At 44.8% G+C, this 19,799-nt stretch overlaps 1 protein-coding gene and 1 pseudogene across 2 annotated transcripts; both read right to left on the bottom strand.

The window, feature by feature from the left end:
• Positions 1–2,846: 2,846 nt before the first annotated feature.
• LOC123187734 (uncharacterized) lies at positions 2,847–12,628 on the bottom strand (annotated as a pseudogene).
• A 3,135-nt stretch (positions 12,629–15,763) lies between these two features.
• On the bottom strand, positions 15,764–17,064 carry LOC123187744 (uncharacterized). 2 transcript variants are annotated; one of them, XR_006494117.1, is made up of 3 exons: positions 16,822–17,064; positions 16,333–16,699; positions 15,764–16,183 (listed from the first exon to the last, which is right to left on the bottom strand). XR_006494117.1 is itself a non-coding variant. In XM_044599671.1 (3 exons), exons 1-3 carry the CDS (start codon positions 17,017–17,019, stop codon positions 16,113–16,115), a joined length of 558 nt encoding a protein of 185 aa, XP_044455606.1. In that variant the 5' UTR covers positions 17,020–17,064; the 3' UTR covers positions 15,764–16,112. The 2 variants fall into 2 exon arrangements, 1 of the variants encoding a protein (XP_044455606.1); XM_044599671.1 differs by having other exon boundaries at positions 16,411–16,699.
• Positions 17,065–19,799: the final 2,735 nt, after the last annotated feature.

The following is a 19,799-nucleotide window of genomic DNA, read 5'->3' on the forward strand; positions in this document are numbered from 1 at the left end:
AGCAGAGGGAGAGAGGGAGAATGCTGAGGCGCAGCACAGAAATCCTCGCCGGGCACATTTATAAGGTCCCTTCCGAGTGGCTGACATGTGGGCCCGGTCGATCTAATCATATCTGGGAGCAGTTATGAGGACTGGATACGTGGCGAAAAAGGCGGCGCGGAGATCGAGGCGTCTATGCCCCGTCCCATCCGAACGCCGTGGTCTGCCCCGCTTCGCGCGCGCCCCCAAATTTCGCACCCCGCGGAATCCGCGAGCAACAAATCAGTCTGTCAGACGCGGTGTTTCCGGCGATCCGTCGCTCGGAGATCGTCGAAGCTCGAAAGATCACTCGACGCAAAAATAGAATGGATCGAGTCGACCAAAGACAAATTGCTCCCTGTCAACGAAGAGATTCTTTGATCCAGAACAGCGCACAACTAGAGCGCAAAGGTTAATCGGAAACGACATCAACTCCTTCTTCACTCGAAGCCTCAATCCATTCGGGGGCTAATGATGGGGTTATGTACCTAGGGTAGGGTCATGGACCTGTTCCAAGTAACTTACCCTAGGACATCCCTAGAAGAGGTCGCCTTCCAGTCGACCAACGAGGATTCACTCGACTGGCCTGAAGGACTCGACCACGAAGACTCACTCGACCACCAGGAGGTCAAGAGGCACTCTGCACCGCAACGGCCTGTAATTAAGTAGACTTTATGATAGTAAAGGCACTTTATGTGGAGCGTTACCAGTAACGCCCCAGACTTAACTCACCTTAAACCCTCTCCTACGTGGGCTGGCTGGGGTCCTGGCGCACTCTATATAAGCCACCCCCTCCACAGGCAGAAGGGTTCGGCACCTTGTAATCCATACATTCATAATCCACTCGACCGCCTCCGGGCTCCGAGACGTAGGGCTGTTACTTCTTCCGAGAAGGGCCTGAACTCGTACATCCTTTGTGCTTACAACCTCTCCATAGCTAGGACATTGCCTCTCCATACCTACCCCCCACTCTACTGTCAGGCTTAGAACCACGACACATGTCTTGTTCATAAGTCTTGAAATATCCTTGCCATAGTTGCCTGTCCTTGTTTGGCTGGTAAAACTTGTTGAAAACAGGGGCGTGACCTGCCTCCCTTGCAGTTACAGGAGTACCCACAGCACTAAGATTATCAGCTCTTTGCTGATTATCATACCCAGGAGGAATAGGAGGTCGTTGAACTCTGATGGGGGGTAAATTTTGCAGATGTAATTCTTCTGCTTGTCGAGTTTTCTCCCTTTCTAGTTCCAACTGTTTCCTGAGAGCATCGTTTCTGGCCTGCTGATCTGGGATTTGTTCCTGTTGCAGAGTGGGAGAATGTACCACATGACTAGTACTAGGCTGATCTGGGCCCGATGGTGCCTGGGCATTTGGCTAAGCAATTGATTTCAAAACTGCACTTATAGTACAGAGTTGTTTGCCCAAATCCAGTACTGCCTTCTCAATTCCCCCAACTTGGAGAGAGATCTCACCTTGTTTGGAACTGATGGACCGAACGTCTTCTTGCAACTTGGATACTTCCAATCGCATCATAGAACTGTCCTTCTAAAGAACACCAAAGTCATCTCGCAGAGAGAGAACTTCTTGAAGATCCGCCTCATCGATCGTCTTCGCGCGACCCATCTCCTTGATCTCAGGTAAGGGCGAGGAATTTTACCCTGGAACACCAGCAACCTTTCCCTCACCTCAGATCCAGCCGCCGCCACGATCCACGCCTCCAAAGCACACGGATCAGCGCTCGGACGCGGAATTTTACCGATCGAACAGAGTATCGATCAACCGCCCCTGCTCTACCGATTTGTGCCCTAATTCTCACTGCCACATGCGCCTCCACACCGCCTCAACCCCGCTGCCGTATAACAGCACCGCCGAAAACGAAGAAGGGTGGGAAAAGGGTGGGCATCACCAATCTATGGGGAAATTTCTGCCACCCTCATACGCCTCCGCCGAGAATCGCTGGCATCTAATACCAATTTGTCAGGACCTACTAGCAATTCAGAAACATGAAAGGGGAATTTAGTGTTTGGCTATGGCGAATCGCCTCGGTCCTATATAGATATTGTATAGAGTTTTAGCCCAGCCCAGAGGCAAATGATTCACAGAACTCGTCATATCCAGCTCCGACTGTTATATAGGCGAGAAATTGACGGCTCACGACGAGCGACAGTAGCTGTCTTCAGGCCTGACACCAAGGTTAGGGTAGCACTGGCCGCTAAGCTATTTTGGCATAAACCAAGGTCGTCGGCGGAAGAAGCGCTCCTAGCGGCGCCTTTCTTTCTCCTCTTCCAAGAAAGAAATCTTACAAGAAAGAAAGTTCCTTTCTCCTAGCGGCGAACACAGGAATTCAAGACTGGAGGAATTCAAGAATTAGCAAACGCGGGATGTACTCCGCAGCAGCATTACAAACAGTACAAGCACACAAGTCTTTGTTACATAGTATTCCCTCTGTAAAGAAATGTAAGAGTGTTTAGATCACTAAAGTAGTTATCTAAACGCTCTTATATTTGTTTACGGAGGGAGTACTTAGGTAGGTGCCTTGCACTAGCTAGCGTGGGTCTGCCAGGCATGGCACATTTTAATTTAGGACATCAGTACTTCATCATGACTCTGAACAAGGTTACGTCATGCGCAAAACAATCATCCGACCTTGAGACAAAAGCATGCACAGGACGATATGATAGATAACTTGATGGCAGGAAGATGATGACCCAACCATCACCGCCGCGACCTGCATGCGCAAACAAAAAACACGACCATAAGATGACTGACTGGCGCATACATAACCGGGGGCTAATCTGCAGATGCTTCGATTTGTTCAGACCTAAGGTGCATCAGATGACCATATATATGTACGTTCCCTAGCTCGAGACCATGCATGCTCACAAATTTGAACAAGAAAACCAGCATTCAAGGTGGCCTTACCTTTCTATACTACTCCTCATGCCTTCTTCAACACTTTGAGCAGCATCAATGCCGCTGTACCAAACAGCCTTCTTCCGGGTTGAGGATTCACTCCTGTACCAATCACCATCCTGGGCTGATAATTAACCGCTGTACTAAACAGCCTTCTGGATTGCCTTCTCTGTTGTTGCTTCATGTATTTGGGTATATCAGCGAGCGGTATTGTAGTAAACAGCTCACCGGGCTTGCTACTATATACCACCATGGGAAATCGGCCCATCACGCCGTGACCTGCAGCAGCAGACCCATCCTCGACGGTTTCCTTCTTCGAAGCTGTCTCACCATCCAAGCCTTGAGTAGGTTTCTTCCAAGCCATCTCGAGATCCAAGCATTCAGAAGGACGTGCCCATTTGTGGGGGATGATGATCTTGACTTTAGACCGGGCAGATAACACTGATCTCCACCATGGGAAGAAGCTTCTCCTGGCGAGTTTGAGCTCCCATCGTCTTGGTTTTCTCTTTCTTGTGGCCTGGCTCGAACATCAAAACAACATCTGAATGTTAGAAACCTCAAAACATCAAACAGTGAAACCTGCCGGCAGCACTGCCTTGGAATATTACATAATGTGATTATGGAGAATGTAATGTCACTAAACCTACACATAATTTAGTTTAATGAGTGAGATTTTATTGACTAAAGGTACAACAAACCACAAAGCATCTTTAACTAACACGTTAAGCTTCTGAATGACTATGCTGCATGAGATTTGCTAGTACATCTACATTCTAGGATTGGCTGCGTTGTGTCACCAATCCAATCGTATTTTAGCATGAGAGAGAGAAGCATTAAGACAGAATTTTATCACAGATTGGATAGCTCTTCAGTGTCAGATAATTCAGCTTGAATAATCCAAATTCTATGTAGTCATCAAAATCAAACAAATAAATCTTCGGAGATGATGTTTTCGTATATTTACCTTGTTCACTACTGTCTGTAGATAATCCATTTCTAGAGCTTCCCTGTTTGTGTCACTTTCCCCTGATTTTCATCGTATCATATCCAACAAAAAATATTTAGGGTTATTTTTTTCCCTCACAGCTTAAAAGAAATGCTTCAATCAATACACACAGATACGTACCAGATTTGTTAGGTACATCCTCACTGGACAACACATCCTCATAGGGGCAGCTTCAAGAACAAGTGGAAGAAATAATTAAATAAAGATCATATCAGTTGTGTATGTAACTATGTATACAAAACATAGTCCTTGACCAAAACGTACAGGTTTCCAATTTCTGTCCATTCACTAGTAGGACAAAAACCATTATCCTTGAGAATCGACGAGACACGTTCAATGACCTCCAAATGGGGCACCTGCATGAAATACGGCACCTGCACGACCATTTTAACTTATGAGATATATGTCATGAGCACCATGAATCATGACGACTGAGATACGACAGAAAGAATTGTTTGCAGTGGTAACAGTATATTAATATAATACAAGTGGAAAGGCCACAGATAAACTTAAGAACACTAATAACATTGTAGAATGGATGTATTTTTTATGACATCAATACATGTACAGAACACATGTTTTGTCTTAGTTATTTGGGTTAATTAGATATACGGCATTATTTTGTTTAGTTTCCCAAATTTGCCCCAATTGTTTAGTTTTGGCTTTTAAAAGAGTGGTGTGTTCATATTGTCCACGCCATCTAACTGAAAGTAACAGCCTAGACAGGTTTCATCACATGTGAAGCTGTGAATCACCGATTGCCCAGAGTTTGTGTAAACTAGACAAGACTTCTTTTTCCGAAGAAACCAGCAGGCGCTCTGCCTCTTCATTACAAAAGGAAGTTGCTATACACACCTGCACTTAGATGGCTTGCAGACTACTCCAAAAAGGAAGGGACCGCCTATGTTGTCTCAACATAGCCGGTCCCAAGCCCGGGTAAAGGAGGAGGGTTGTGATAGGCTTGGCGAGCCAACGTAAAAACTCAGCCACTCTTATGGAGATGAAACCCGAAAGATTTTCGTTGGGGCGTAACCCTCTCAGCGATGCGCTACATCGGAACCCGGGTGTGGTGGAAAATGGGCAAGGGCCGGGCCGTCACCCCCAAGGTGGCGCGCTGTATCTTGATCCGGATACGGTGGCAAGTGAGCGAGGATCGGGTCGTCGCATCCTTAGTGGCGCGCTACATCGACGCCCGGATGTAGTGGAAAATGGGCAAGGGTCTTCGCATTTGACTCGACGAGTGCGAAGGGTAAGGAAGCTAGCCGAGCCTAGGAGGATTCGCTTAGGTAGCTGGAACGTAGGGTCTCTGACAGGGAAGCTTCGGGAGCTAGTTGATGCAGCGGTGAGGAGAGGTGTTGATATCCTTTGCGTCCAAGAAACCAAATGGAGAGGACAGAAGGCGAAGGAGGTGGAGGATACCGGCTTTCAAGCTATGGTACACAGGGACGGCTGCAAACAGAAATGGCGTAGGCATCTTGATCAACAAGAGCCTCAAGTATGGAGTGGTAGACATCAAGAGACGTGGGGACCAGATTATCCTGGTCAAGCTGGTAGTTGAGGACTTGGTTCTCAATGTTATCAGCGCGTATGCCCCGCAAGTAGGCCACAATGAGAACACCAAGAGGGAGTTCTGGGAAGGCCTGGAAGACATGGTTAGGAGTGTACCGATTGGTGAGAAGCTCTTCATAGGAGGAGACCTCAATGGCCACGCGGGTACATCTAACACAGGTTTTGAAGGGGCGCACGGGGGCTTTGGCTATGGCATCAGGAATCAAGAAGGAGAAGATGTCTTAAGCTTTGCTCTAGCCTACAACATGATTGTAGCTAACACCCTCTTTAGAAAGAGAGAATCACATCTGGTGACTTTTAGTAGTGGCCAACACTCTAGCCAGATTAATTTCATCCTCTCGAGAAGAGAAGATAGGCGTGCGTTGTACCCCAGCATAAGCTGGTGGTTGCTGACTTCCGCTTTCGGATTCGTGTCCAGCGGGATAAGCGTGCCAAAGTCGCTAGAACGAAGTGGTGGAAGCTCAAGGGGGAGGTAGCTCTAGCGTTCAAGGAGAGGGTCATTAAGGAGGGCCCTTGGGAGGAAGGAGGAGTTGCGAACAATGTGTGGACGAAGATGGCGACTTGCATTCGTAAGGTGGCCTCGGAGGAGCTTGGAGTGTCCAGGGGAAGGAGAAGCGAAGATAAGGATACCTGGTGGTGGAATGATGATGTCCAGAAGGCGATTAAAGAGAAGAAAGATTGCTTCAAACGCCTATACCTGGATAGGAGTGCAGACAACATAGAGAAGTACAAGATGGCGAAGAAGGCCGCAAAGCGAGCTGTTGGTGAAGCAAGGGGTCGGGCATATGAGGACCTCTACCAACGGTTAGGCACGAAGGAAGGTGAAAGAGACATCTATAAGATGGCCAAGATCCGAGAGAGGAAGACGATGGATATTGGCCAAGTCAAATGCATCAAGGACGGAGCAGGCCAACTCTTGGTGAAGGGCAAGGAGATTAAGCATAGATGGCGGGAGTACTTCGACAAGCTGTTCAATGGGGAGAATGAGAGTTCTACCATTGAACTGGACGACTCCTTTGATGAGACCAGCATGCGTTTTGTGCGGCGAATCCAGGAGTCTGAGGTCAAGGAGGCTTTAAAAAGGATGAAAGGAGGCAAGGCGATGGGCCCTGATTGTATCCCCATTGAGGTGTGGAAAGGTCTCGGGGACATAGCGATAGTATGGCTAACCAAGCTTTTCAACCTCATTTTTCGGGCAAACAAGATGCTAGAAGAATGGAGACGGAGTATATTAGTACCAATCTTCAAGAACAAGGGGGATGTTCAAAGTTGTACTAATTACCGTGGAATTAAGCTGATGAGCCATACAATGAAACTGTGGGAGAGTCATTGAGCACCGCTTAAGAAGAATGACAAGCGTGACCAAAAATCAGTTTGGTTTCATGCCTGGGAGGTCGACCATGGAAGCCATTTTCTTGGTACGACAACTTATGGAGAGATATAGGGAGCAAAAGAAGGACTTGCATATGGTGTTCATTGACTTGGAGAAGGCCTATGATAAGATACCGCGGAATGTCATCTGGTGGGCCTTGGAGAAACACAAAGTCCCAGCAAAGTACATTACCCTCATCAAGGACATGTACGATAATGTTGTGACAAGTGTTCGAACAAGTGATGTCGACACTGATGACTTCCCGATTAAGATAGGACTGCATCAGGGGTCAGCTTTGAGCCCTTATCTTTTTGTATTGGTGATGGATGAGGTCACAAGGGATATACAAGGAGATATCCCATGGTGTATGCTCTTTGCGGATGATGTGGTTCTAGTTGACGATAGTCAGACGGGGGTAAATAGGAAGTTAGAGTTATGGAGACAAACGTTGGAATCGAAAGGGTTTAGGCTTAGTAGAACTAAAACCGAGTACATGATGTGCGGTTTCAGTACTACTAGGTGTGAGGAGGAGGTTAGCCTTGATGGCCAGGTGGTACCTCAGAAGGACACCTTTCGGTATTTGGGTCAATGCTGCAGGAGGATGGGGGTATTGATGAAGATGTGAACCATTGAATCTAAGCCGGATGGATAAAGTGGCGCCAAGCTTCTGGCATTCTCTGTGACAAGAGAGTGCACAAAAGCTAAAAGGCAAGTTCTACAGGACGGCGGTTCGACCCGCAATGTTGTATGGCGCTGAGTGTTGGCCGACTAAAAGGCGACATATTCAACAGTTAGGTGTGGCGGAGATGCGTATGTTGAGATGGATGTGTGGCCACACGAGGAAGGATCGAGTCCGAAATGATGATATACGAGATAGAGTTGGGGTAGCATCAATTGAAGAGAAGCTTGTCCAACATCATCTGAGATGGTTTGGGCATATTCAGCGTAGGCCTCCAGAAGCTCCGGTGCATAGTGGACGGCTAAAGCGTGCGGAGAATGTCAAGAGAGGGCGGGGTAGACCGAATTTGACATGGGAGGAGTCCGTTAAGAGAGACCTGAAGGATTGGAGTATCACCAAAGAGCTAGCTATGGACAGGGGTGCGTGGAAGCTTGCTATCCATGTGCCAGAGCCATGAGTTGGTTGCGAGATCTTATGGGTTTCACCTCTAGCCTACCCCAACTTGTTTGGGACTAAAGGCTTTGTTGTTGTTGTTGTTGTCCTTTTTTTGGACAATGAGCTTTGTAAGCTGTTGTCTGTCCTTGGCAACTTTATTTTTGTAACAAATCTCCTACTCCTATTTGTTTCAACTTTTAGTATATATTGAGTTCACTCCTTCCCTGTTGTTCTTATTCCAACAGAAATTGAACAAAAGCCTATGAAATAGCAAGATGAGCATACAATTATTTATTTGATCACTATATGTGCCAAGCATCTACAAATTACTACCTCCGTCCTGATTTATAAGTCCCCTTTGTATTTTGTGCCAAATTTTAACGAGAGATTTAACTAACACAATGTTAATGCATGTCACAAAAAATCATATCGTTGGATTCGTATTCAAACATAGTTTTTAATTATATTATTTTTTATGACATGCATTAACATTTTGTTAGTAAAATTTAAGGTCAAACTCTGGCAGTTGGCACACAATACGAAGGGGACTAATAAACCAGGACGGAGGTAGTATATCAGGAGCAATGACACTAGCAGATGTTCTCTACTCATGCACCATGAACAATAACATTTAGCACAATGCAAGATACTCCCTCCGTCCGAAAATACTTGTCATCAAAATGGATAAAAAGAGATTTATCTAAAAGACTAGAACTAAAATACGTCTAGATACATCTTCTTTTGTCTATTTTGATGACAAGTATTTCTGGACAGAGGAAGTAACAATTAGCTCCTATGGAAAACGTGACGCTGATTTTCGTAACTTCAGTGCGATGCTAACAGTAGGTTTCAATGTATTACTAGCATATTAACAGAAGGTAGTGGAATACTCTTTCACTGGTATAGCGTGCATGTCAACTACAAGGCACCCATGGAGACTTCCATCAATCTCAAGATGTGCCACCTCAGTGTCTCGGATGTACTCAAAGGGGTAGGGTGTGCATGCGTGCATTCATAGGAGTGAGTGTGTGTCTGCGTCTGTACTGTGTTCCTAAAAAACATATAACAAACCAAATACACCCCTGACAGCCAAAGCTGCACAACTGCCTAGGCACCCCAAATACACCGATAAACAAAACTGTAAGAGGAAGCGCCTATGCAGCGCTAGGCGAACACCAGCTGCATCAACCACACTTAACGCTAATTTGGACCACGATTCTCAAAACGAGAAGTTTTCGTGGAGGGACTCAAAATGAACTTCATATTTTCAAAGTCATTTTACAAACTGTATTTACTGCCAATGACCCCAAACAAATCTTACATTCTTGACTGAGCCTATAATAAGTAGATACATTACAAATTTTGTTCAGTGTTTCTAGAAAAATAATATTGATCAGATAATGCAGGAATTACCAAAGAGCCAATGCTTATACCTCACCAACATATACAATTTTTGTAAAACAGAGAAAATCGAGGAATTATAACTGCAAGCACCAACAGAATGATACCTCTAGATGCTTCTGAATGTATGAATCAAGACCTTCACCAGCTTTGGAAATTACATGAACGAGCATCAATGCCATATTATTTTCTCAGACTGCAAAGCAATATTGTTGTTCCAAATACGGTCACAGATAATAGCAAGCCCATCTGGCTTACTATCTCCATTTCTCTTGCGAGAAGTTCCCATGCGTATCTGCTCTTGAGCTGCCATGAGCAAAACGGCTGTCTCGGCAAGCTTTCCCTCTTTTATGTAATTCCACAGCTCATCCAATAGATTATCTGTGTATTTTGCAATCAGCCGAGTCGTATCCAAGAAGATCTTCTGCAAAAATCACCAGCACAGACCAAAAACTGAGTCTTTTAGAATTTATTTATAGGTAAGACTGTAGTGCTGATTAACTTAAAACTATGTTCTCAACAACAATCTTAATAAAACCACAACCTTATTTTCTTCGTTAAGAACAAAATAGAGTTTGTTTTCTCTCAACAAAGAGTCAAAGGCTAAAAAATGTCACTACAGCACAGAAAACAATTCCGACTATGAAAAATGGAGATTTAGGGATTTAAGGTTCCTTTAGTATTATTGCTACGTCAGTTATTTATAAGTATGTGACTTTGCTAGGCTGGAGTAGTAAATTGTTAAGGGGTGGATGTGAGACAAACCATTTCAGGTAGGCACAGAAGATGGATGAGCTTGAAGATAAAGTTGGCATCTGCCACACTGTAATCCCGATGCTCGTGGTTAGGAAACAGACTGTCTTCCAGATACTTATGCATACACGTGTTCTCGACTGCAACATGGAGTGGGAGAAGGCCCTCGATGACCTCAGCACCGGCTGTGCGTAGATTGGCGGATGCGCCGTGGCGGACGAGCAACTGAATCATGTCAACCGAAAAAAATTCAGCAGCTCGGTGGAGGGGATAGTACCCATACTGGTTCATGCAGTTGGGACCGGCTCGGCACCCATCAAGCTCAGGTGCCTGGCCCTCCAAGACAATTTTGACACATTTCACCGCATTTTGTGAAATCATATGGTTCAAAGCCTCTGGGGTGATGATCGAACCCCATCGCATGCCCTGCCCATTCCTCTCCATATAGCTGAGAAAGCGCCGGACGCTATCCTTATCCAGGATGGGTGCCAAATGGTGCACTTTATCATGGAAGAGATGATTCACCTCCTAATCAGGATCAAAAGAGGTGAAAGGAAATCAGTTATCCGATTAGCAAAGCAAAATGAAATAAGCAGTGCACTATAGGACAACAAAACAAAAATGTTGCATAAGTAGCGCACACAAAAAATACTGCAGGGGGAAAAATGAAATAAGCAAATGATTTTTTTTTCAAATGCAGAGAACCTTAGGGATGCGTTCTGGGAAGATTATACTGGATGCTCTGAGGGCACCAAGTGCAGCTTCTTTCTCACGTGACCACTGCAAAGAGAGGGAGAGGGCGTCAAGAGCTATACTAGGGGAAGCAAACATGATAAGATAGAAATGCCATAAAGTTAAAAAAGAAAGTTGGTTAATTATTGCACCTTAGCTACTAAACGGATAGAGTCACTTAAGCTATATTCAACAGCAGGAGGGCATGGAGGAGGATACGGAGGATTCCATGGATCGTATTCATCCATGCTTGATCCATCAGTACTGGTAGTATCTTCATGACATGTGGTTTTCACTGCCTCCTCCTTGTGTGTTTTATCCATTGCTGCCGAACTGGCCTGGAATTCCAGATCCACTGTTTGTTTGGCTGAAAAGAGTTTAACCAACCAGGAATTGCATCCCAAATCAGTTTCACACCTAGTTTGATTCAACATTTTTTAAGAGATGGTGGAGCAATACGAAATTGGGATGCTAGAATTTTCAGAGAAACCTCCAAACTTCACATAAATGTCAAATGTGGCAATCTCATCAGTTAGGTTAAAAAAACATATTTCATGAAAAAGACTTACAAGTAATACAATATGGAAGTGCTGTATTGTGCACAATTTTACAGTAAGGCATTGCAAACTTGATTCATAACTGCTTCAACACTGAAATGGCTTTTGTTCCTACAAACTGCTAGTGCTAGTTTATTCAATTGAGAAATACTACTGTACTTTGTCAAATAAATTTGACATTGTAAGCATTGTTCAAGCACTGATGTCGAAGACAATGATGTCAAACCGCAGCATCGTATTTCTAAACAAAATCAACACATGTCCTGCAAATTAAATAAAAAGCTCTTTCCTGATCCGCATATAACATGAAGTTAACACGTAGGTTAGGCATATGCCAAGTGAACTAAATGTAAGCATTTGTGCGTAGCACTAGTTCTGATACTACATAAGTTGATTAAAGCCTACATGCATAGCAATTGTGGAAGTTGAACAAATTAACCAATATACAGATACAGGCATCATTTTATCACAGAAACAAGTGTGAAGCTTAAATAAAGCTACTCCCTCTGTCCCAAAATATATGGAGGGAGTATTTATTTTCATGGGACACCAATTATTGGTGATACTTATCAGTTAGGAACCACTAGTAGTATATTTCCATTCAAGCACCATGAACGAAATGAACTTGTGAGAAGAAAACCCTTGAGGGTTCGTTCCAGCAACAATCCGATAAAAGGAACTGCAGTAAATGAAATTCGGAATAGCCACCGTGGGCTGCAAACCAGATCTGTATGCAACGACGATGAAAGCTACAGATCCCAACTTGAAAGCAGCCCCCGAGAAGGGCTGTCGAAAACAAACAAAACTGAAAAAAAGAAACTGTTTTTTTTTCATACAAAAATGCAACCGAGCACAACCGCGAGAAAACGGAATGCAAAGATTTCAGCTTTCGTGCGTAGAACCGCGGAATCAGGGGCGGATCTAGACGGCGTCCAGAAACCCTGAAGCAGGGCCGGCGGGGTCGCCGGATGAAAAGAACCCCGTACCCGATGAAACCCCGATGGCCAGCAGAGCTTGCGGACGGGGTGGATGCGGGAGGGGCGCGATGAGGGAGAAGGTGAACGGCGACGGCGGCGGCGACACGCGAGCGAGCGAGAAGGGGTGGGGTGGGGATTCCGGCGTCGGCGGTGACGAGGAGGGGAGGTGGAGACTCGGGTGAGGAAGAGGAAAGGAAAGGGGGTCTAGTCCATTACTAGCGGGTTGTGCGCCGCGGCACGCCGCGCCTCATTCATAAATCTATATGTAGTTTTGTATACTCGGCTCGAATATGTATATCTTAATTTTTGGCTTGTTAGATCATTCTTCTTCCCAAAACTTATGTCGTATAATTATGGGCATGGGTACTGTCATGAATTGGGCAAGCATCTACAGAAATTTAATACCCTATTTATGCATGACACCACTCGACCACCCCATATCAGTATTAGCATACATAATTTCATCTCTGAAATCCTCCACTCCTAAAGATATTTTGAATGGCAAAGCAACATCAATTATTTTAGCACCAGTTCTTTCCGCCGTTCCAAAAAAAGAAGCTATCTGCTATAAAAATCTTCTCTTCGTCTCATGATATGATGGATGACACACTCTGCCTTGTATAGCAGCATTATTTACAATCTATCCCATCAAAGAAAATGAGCTTAATACATTTGAAAAGAAACATTGAAGTAAATGAGCCTAAGACCTTTGAAAGGAACCTACATACATTTGTCTGGCTAAATTACTACACACACAAATTCGTTAACTCCAGACTCCCATGAATTTTTTGAAAAATATCGCCTGGAACATTCTTGCCGTTTCAAGAAATTCACCTCATAAAAATTCAAATTCATGTATTGGTTGTTTCTCCCCGTAAAAATTCAAATTCATGTATTGGTTGTTTCTCCCCGTAAAAATTCAAATTCATGTATTGGTTGTTTCTCCCCGTAAAAATTCAAATTCATGTATTGGTTGTTTCTCCCCATACAAGAGTTGCTCAAATTGTATTATGCACAAATAGTTGATAAATATGTGGGCGCACCCACACACTTGGAGAAGTTTGGGAGGACATGATTTGATCAGTCAGTCTGCAAAAGATGCAAAACTGATCAAAGAACTTCAATTAAGACCAGAAGAATTCACCATGATCTGTAAAACAACTCTGGGAATTTCTTAAACTTGTCTCGGAAAATGTGTTTGGACATATCATAAACATACCGTGCAATTAAGCCCTGAGTTGGAGGCTGCTATGTGAGATCCTATGAAGTACATTACTCCGTCAGTTTCAAAATAGATGAACCAACTTTATACTAAAGTTAGTACAAAGTTGAGTCATCTATTTTGAAACGGAGAGAGTACACTATTATTGGCAACAACAAACCCAAAACCCATGGTGCCAAAGAGAAGAACATTGCCCCAAACTATACTCTTAGCGCCAGAAGGCCGAAACCCACTCAAACGGCAAGACGACGCACAGAGAACTCATTGTGCTTGCCGGTGTCGCTCGTCGTCCGCGTCTTGTAGAAGTAATTCTTCAGTTGCTTCCTCATGATCCCCATCTCGACAGGTAGTCATCATTATGCTATTGCTGCACATATCAACACAACTGAGGAAACATCAGAACTGAACAAATCATGCTACTGAATAAAAACAAACCCAGTGTTACGAATCATTGAATCCCATCAGCTTGCACAGATTTGTTACCCCAAGTCTACAGGATTGAGATACAAAGATAATACAATATTTTCAGCACATCATGAGTTCACGACCCAGACCACTTGCTAAAATTCTGTGAAGTGTCAATGAAAAATCATGTGAACTACAGAAGGCTTTCCTGAAATTCTGTTAAGTGTCAATCACAGTCATGTGAACTATACAGAAGGTTTTGCTCATATCATAATATGTGCAAAGTATACTAAGTATGATCACTTTGTTCGTTTCAGGGACCATTCCTTGCCCTCATCATTTCTACTATAGATACACATGCTTGTTTCTCCACCTGAAAATCCACTGCCACTCTAAATAGAAAGATTTCGTATACAGAAGTGGTATATTGTTAGAATAAAATATTAGACAGATATGCAACCCAAATGTATTCAGTAATATGGCTGCCCCAGCAATAGGTATATATATCATCCAGGTTATCTTCCATGCTCAGTATATGACTCGAGTCGTATCACAGGAAAAAAATATTTAAGCGCTCAAGCCTTTAGCTTACATATCATCAAGATCACTTCTAATAAACCAGTCAAAACCACTAAACCTCAGCATGCGCATTGCTATTAACAGATAGAAAGAACTTTGTTGAAGCACTTAAAAATGCTTGTGTCTGAATAACTGAAGAACCTGCCTTGGAAAGGGGTCTGTGCCTTTTCATCTCACGTTGCTCTACCTCTGTTACCACAAATTGAGAAGCACATGAAACCAAACAAATGAATTTTTTTGAATCTTTGAATCATGAAAGTACATTATTTCGGTACTTTCACGACTCAAAAATAAAAAAACTGGAAAGAGTGATATGTCAAATGGACATGTTAATTACCTTCCTAGAATTTTTCTGAAGCTATTGGTGATTTTACCACGGTTGGGTATGGTTTGTATGTTGCTACTCATAGCTCGGAATTCTTTCCCCTGACTCATCGATCCTCCTTAAACCCCATGAATCTCAAACAACCATAATGTTTCTGCTCAATCAGAGTGGCTTCGTCTATGTTAGCTTCAGTAAGCTACAGAAAAAAAAATGCAAAATCAATGCTATCATCAACTTAAATTCGTGTTCACATGTATAATAAACATTAAAAGGGCGAACATGTTTGATCAGATCATGAAAAAAACCCGGTACTATGTGCACAAAGTGAAAGCATTTTGGGTGAAAGAATGATCTTGCAAATTCGAAACAGGCATTAGTATAGATTTCCATTTTCATTTTTAAGAAATAAAAAACCCGTTGTGATTTCATCAGGAACATGCCTCAGCTCCTCTGTCAATACATGAAGTGGTAAGTAAGCTTAGACCTTAAAATTATCTCGGAATCTAAGACGGATTACACATTTGAGTTGATGCTATTAAGTGAATTTTGTTTGGCAAAACAATATTTTTTTAATCTAGATGGTTTATATTTGGAGGCCCTATTTATAAAAACACCAAAGATATATTACTGTATGTCCATCAGGCACCATTCTAGTTCCCAGATCAAGCAACCTCTTATGTTTGTCCTAAGGCTGTTTTGTCTTCTATTAGTCCCTCCTTGCACCAAGCAAGCAGGCAAGAATCGGAAGCTGCTCAAGACTGATTACCAAATCAGCGACCTCCAAATTAGTTCCTGGTGTAAAAGAATATGGCTTTACATGGCTGTATTTTTCAGATTAGAAAATGAAGAAATAACTACATGTCCCCAGGATTGAAAATCAGAAAACAAACTTTAAAGAAGCCTTAAAAAGACACTTGTGCTTTGACATCTTACTACTTGGAGAACAAAAGCATAAATATACGCTGTTGTAAGGCTCGGGCAGGGAAACAGGGAACTTCTTCACCACTCAGAGATGGGTATTCATCTCTATCCTTCCTGCAGATCATTGGAAACCACTTCATCAATCACCGTGCAGCCATAACCGCAGGTGTCCGGGATAGGGCTCTTATAAAAATCATCATCCATCTTGAGCACCCGCATGGAGGTGCAGATGCGCTGACAGATGACGACCTCATCGGACTTTTTCTTGTGCCAGTCTGACCACCCACGATCGCGAGCAGCGGCCAGCATGCACCCACCATCCTGGCCACAAATATGGAATTATGAAAATCCAGTTACCAAGAATCGGATTGAACCCAATTCGTCACATGAAAATCAAATCGCCAGCAAGAATCCAACAAACTAACAAACAATGAAGGGGAAAAGAGAAGGGGCAGTACAACAGTTGCTACCTCAAATTGATTGGCTGCTCATCTCTTTCTTGCATAGACTCAAGACACTGAAAAATAACGACAACACAAAGAACTCACGTTGCCTCCACAAGTCCACGGGGAAGGTTTGGATCGAGGCGGTTGTGTGCCTCGGAAGAGGGAAATCCAAGAAGACACGCAAAGCACGTTTGGTGGCGGCGCTCTTGCTGCTGGCGGTGGAGGAGGGAAGAATCAGGTGAAACCAAGCCGCGGTCGCCCTGCTGTCCAACAGGGGCGAGCTCCACCTCAATCGGCCACGGCCTCCGCGTGCGCCCCTTAAGCCGTAGCTGATGACCGATGGGGGAGGGCCTCGTCGGGAAGAGAACGGAGATGGGGCAGGGGCCTTTTCCTGTATGCAAGAAAAGGCAAAGACAAGAAATCTCAGAGGTTAGAAGCCGGGAAACAGGCGAGTGAGGCCAGCGGCGCTGACGGCCGGCAATCGATTTTTCTGGACGGTGAACTCCTCCCCACCTTGGCTGTGGCCACCATAGTAACTCTCGTGTGCCGTCTTTTCTGTGTGCACCACCACCTCGGCCGCACGGAGAGAGACATGGGGTGATGCCGGGTTCTCCGGCGAGGCACGCGTCGTCGATGAGGTCTAGTGTGGCGGGATTTTGAAGACACTGAGGTAGACATGTCGATGGGAAGCCTTTTTATAGCCCTGTACATGGGGTGAAGCGATGGCACGCGACAGACGATGGAAAGGTAGCGAAGCCCTGGGCGACGGGTGTTGCTTCTGGAGTTATGAGATCCTACGTGAGTCTTCTAGAGCTGGTAAGTGGAAACCAAAAAGACACATGGTCAAAGGGTAGAGACCAACCAAAGCGGTGGAGTCCAAAAAAATAAAAACGTGTGGTAACGTGCAGACTGCTCTATCTACCACACAATTAAAAAACCACATAACAAGTGTCATTTTTACAACAGCGGTAAGAAAAATTCCAAAAAATCCAAGAAAAAGAAACCCTTACAGACCTAGTATTCTAGTTATTATGTTGGGCTCGGACGGACGGGTCACGGGTGGAGTGGAGACCGATGGCCGATGGGAAAGGCCGCAGTCGCCTTTCTAAAATGCTAACCAGTAAACATTTACCTCGTATCTCTCTATTCCTAATGGACGAATTGGTTGAATAGTCTCTCTACTTTCAACCGGTTTATTTTCAACCGGTTTTTCTTCGTCCCACCTCCCACCAGCCTCTCCCACCGGTTTTTCTCTTTTCTCGTCTGACCGGCAATACCCAACGTATTTATGGTAATCAATCATAATTAATCCACGTATAGTAATAAATCAATCCAGGTATGGTAAGGTCATAACTCAGGAAATTTTGAATATGGTAATTATATGGTAATAAATTTAAATTACCCCAAAGGCTATCAATCCAAGTACGGTAAGGCCATAACTCGGGAAATATCGAATATGGTAATAAATTTAAATTACCACCAGGTATGGTAAGGCTATCGATCCAGGTATGGCACACCCTCACCTGATCACCTATCACAATCTCCAGCCCCACGCACGCACCAAAGAACCCACCCGGCACCAAACGCAGCTCCTCTCGATCCCCTCAAGTAAACGCCGCCACCGTCGTGCGATCTTCCTGACACAGACGCCGTCGCCGCCTCCTTCCCACGTACGGCGTCCCCCACGTCCATGGTGACGGCGCTCGCGTCCTACACTGACCCTCCGCCTCATATAGGTTGGTCGTTGATGGAGTGGGATGTGCCGCTGCGGTCTGGGGAGGCGCAATCACGATCTGGTTGGGATCTCAGTGTGGACTCGTTCTCTACGATGAAGGATGGCGTTGCCTCCCTGGCAAATGGGATCGGAGGAAGGGGCTCTACGTCCTGAATGTCGGCGTGGCAGCGGCCGAAGGAGAGCCCGACGGTGAGCACGGGTGTTCGTCCCATGAAATAGGCGGCCACGGAGGGCGGATCTGAGGCCACCCCAATCGCCGGTGGCCCTTCCTCCCATCGCTCATCGCCTCCATTCTCTCTCTCCTCTAAATCTTTGTCGCCCCTGCCTGATTCTGGCCGACGCCATCCGGCTCTCGCATCGACCACCACCAGCACGGCTGCGGACGAGGCGCAACCGCAGACGCCGCCGCCGCCATCCTCATCCACCTCCTCCACCATCCTTCCCAGCCGTCGTCAGGGGCACCCGCCATCTGCGCTCTAGCCCACCCGCTCCCTCCTATCCCCTCCCCCTGCCTGCCAGCCCCGTGATCCATCGCATAGATGGCAGGTACTACAGCGACCTCCTCCCCAGCGGATCCGGCCTCCTCCGATGGAGATCCATCCTGGGCACCGCCTTATTCTCATGCGTGCACGTCTATATCAACGTCTCATTCCACCTCACCTGAGCCTTTACCTTCCCACCTCTACTTCAGATCCACATCACTTTGCAAGGTATGTGCTTGATTGTTCCGAACTGGATCGATGGATTATGCAAGGTACTTTGGGTGTCGTCATTGACGGCAATTGTCACGCCATGCTACCATCGGAGGGGTCCCTCATCGAGGATTAGGGTCTTCCGAACTGCACGAGCTCCATTGAGAAGGATGTTTTTAATTCTGGTTTTGCCTACATGCTTTCTTTGCCTGTATCTACTTAGCTAATGTCTTCTTATAGATAGTAGCTGCTGAAGTGGTGATCAAAGTTGTTCACTATAAGGAAACAACCATGATAACAAAAGTGTATATTCCCTGACCTTTGACCTGAAGTACTTTTTCATTAGAAACTTGCAACAGCCAGGCATTGAAATTAGCAATAGCTTCGTACGTACTGAACTAATTTGCAGCAACACGTACTGAACTAAGTTAGGTTATGCTCATCGTTCCAACATGCTTAGTGATAACCACCTAGCAAGCTGATCAAACATGAAAAAATTGAAGTGCTACTGCTAATCGTACTATTCTGAATGTGAAAATCTATTTAATTGGCTCTTCTCTAATTGTACACTTGCATAAATCTCAGATCTTGCAAATTACAGTATAACCATAAAGTCATGCTTTGACTCCTATAGGGCCTTTTGCACTTTAATATGACTAATAATTTGCCTTAATATCACAGATTGTATTACTACCTTTCTAAGTGAATGACATTCAAGAAGGTCATTAAATAAAACCAAGAAATCCTTCTCGTATTGGAGTGTAGGAAAGTTGAGACTATAAAACCAAAAGGTTATATTTACGTTTATTAGAGAAGGTTCTTTACTTTTTATAGGAAAACACAAAATGTTGCGATGTAGAGTCTAGGTGGTGGGCCTCCTTGATCCACTTGGTGGATGAGGGCGACTCCGGTCCTGGCACCCATAGTGCCAGTGATCCAAAAATCATAGGGCCTGGATATAGCTCTAGCAGACGTATGCGGCTTGCGCATCGAGCTTGGTCGTCTCAAGCATGGAGATAGGCGAGTTGTAGACCAAAAGCTGGTATAGAGATAGGCGAGTTGTA

Source organism: Triticum aestivum, chromosome 1A (genome assembly GCF_018294505.1).
Source record: "Triticum aestivum cultivar Chinese Spring chromosome 1A, IWGSC CS RefSeq v2.1, whole genome shotgun sequence".
NCBI classification, from domain to species: domain Eukaryota; kingdom Viridiplantae; phylum Streptophyta; class Magnoliopsida; order Poales; family Poaceae; genus Triticum; species Triticum aestivum.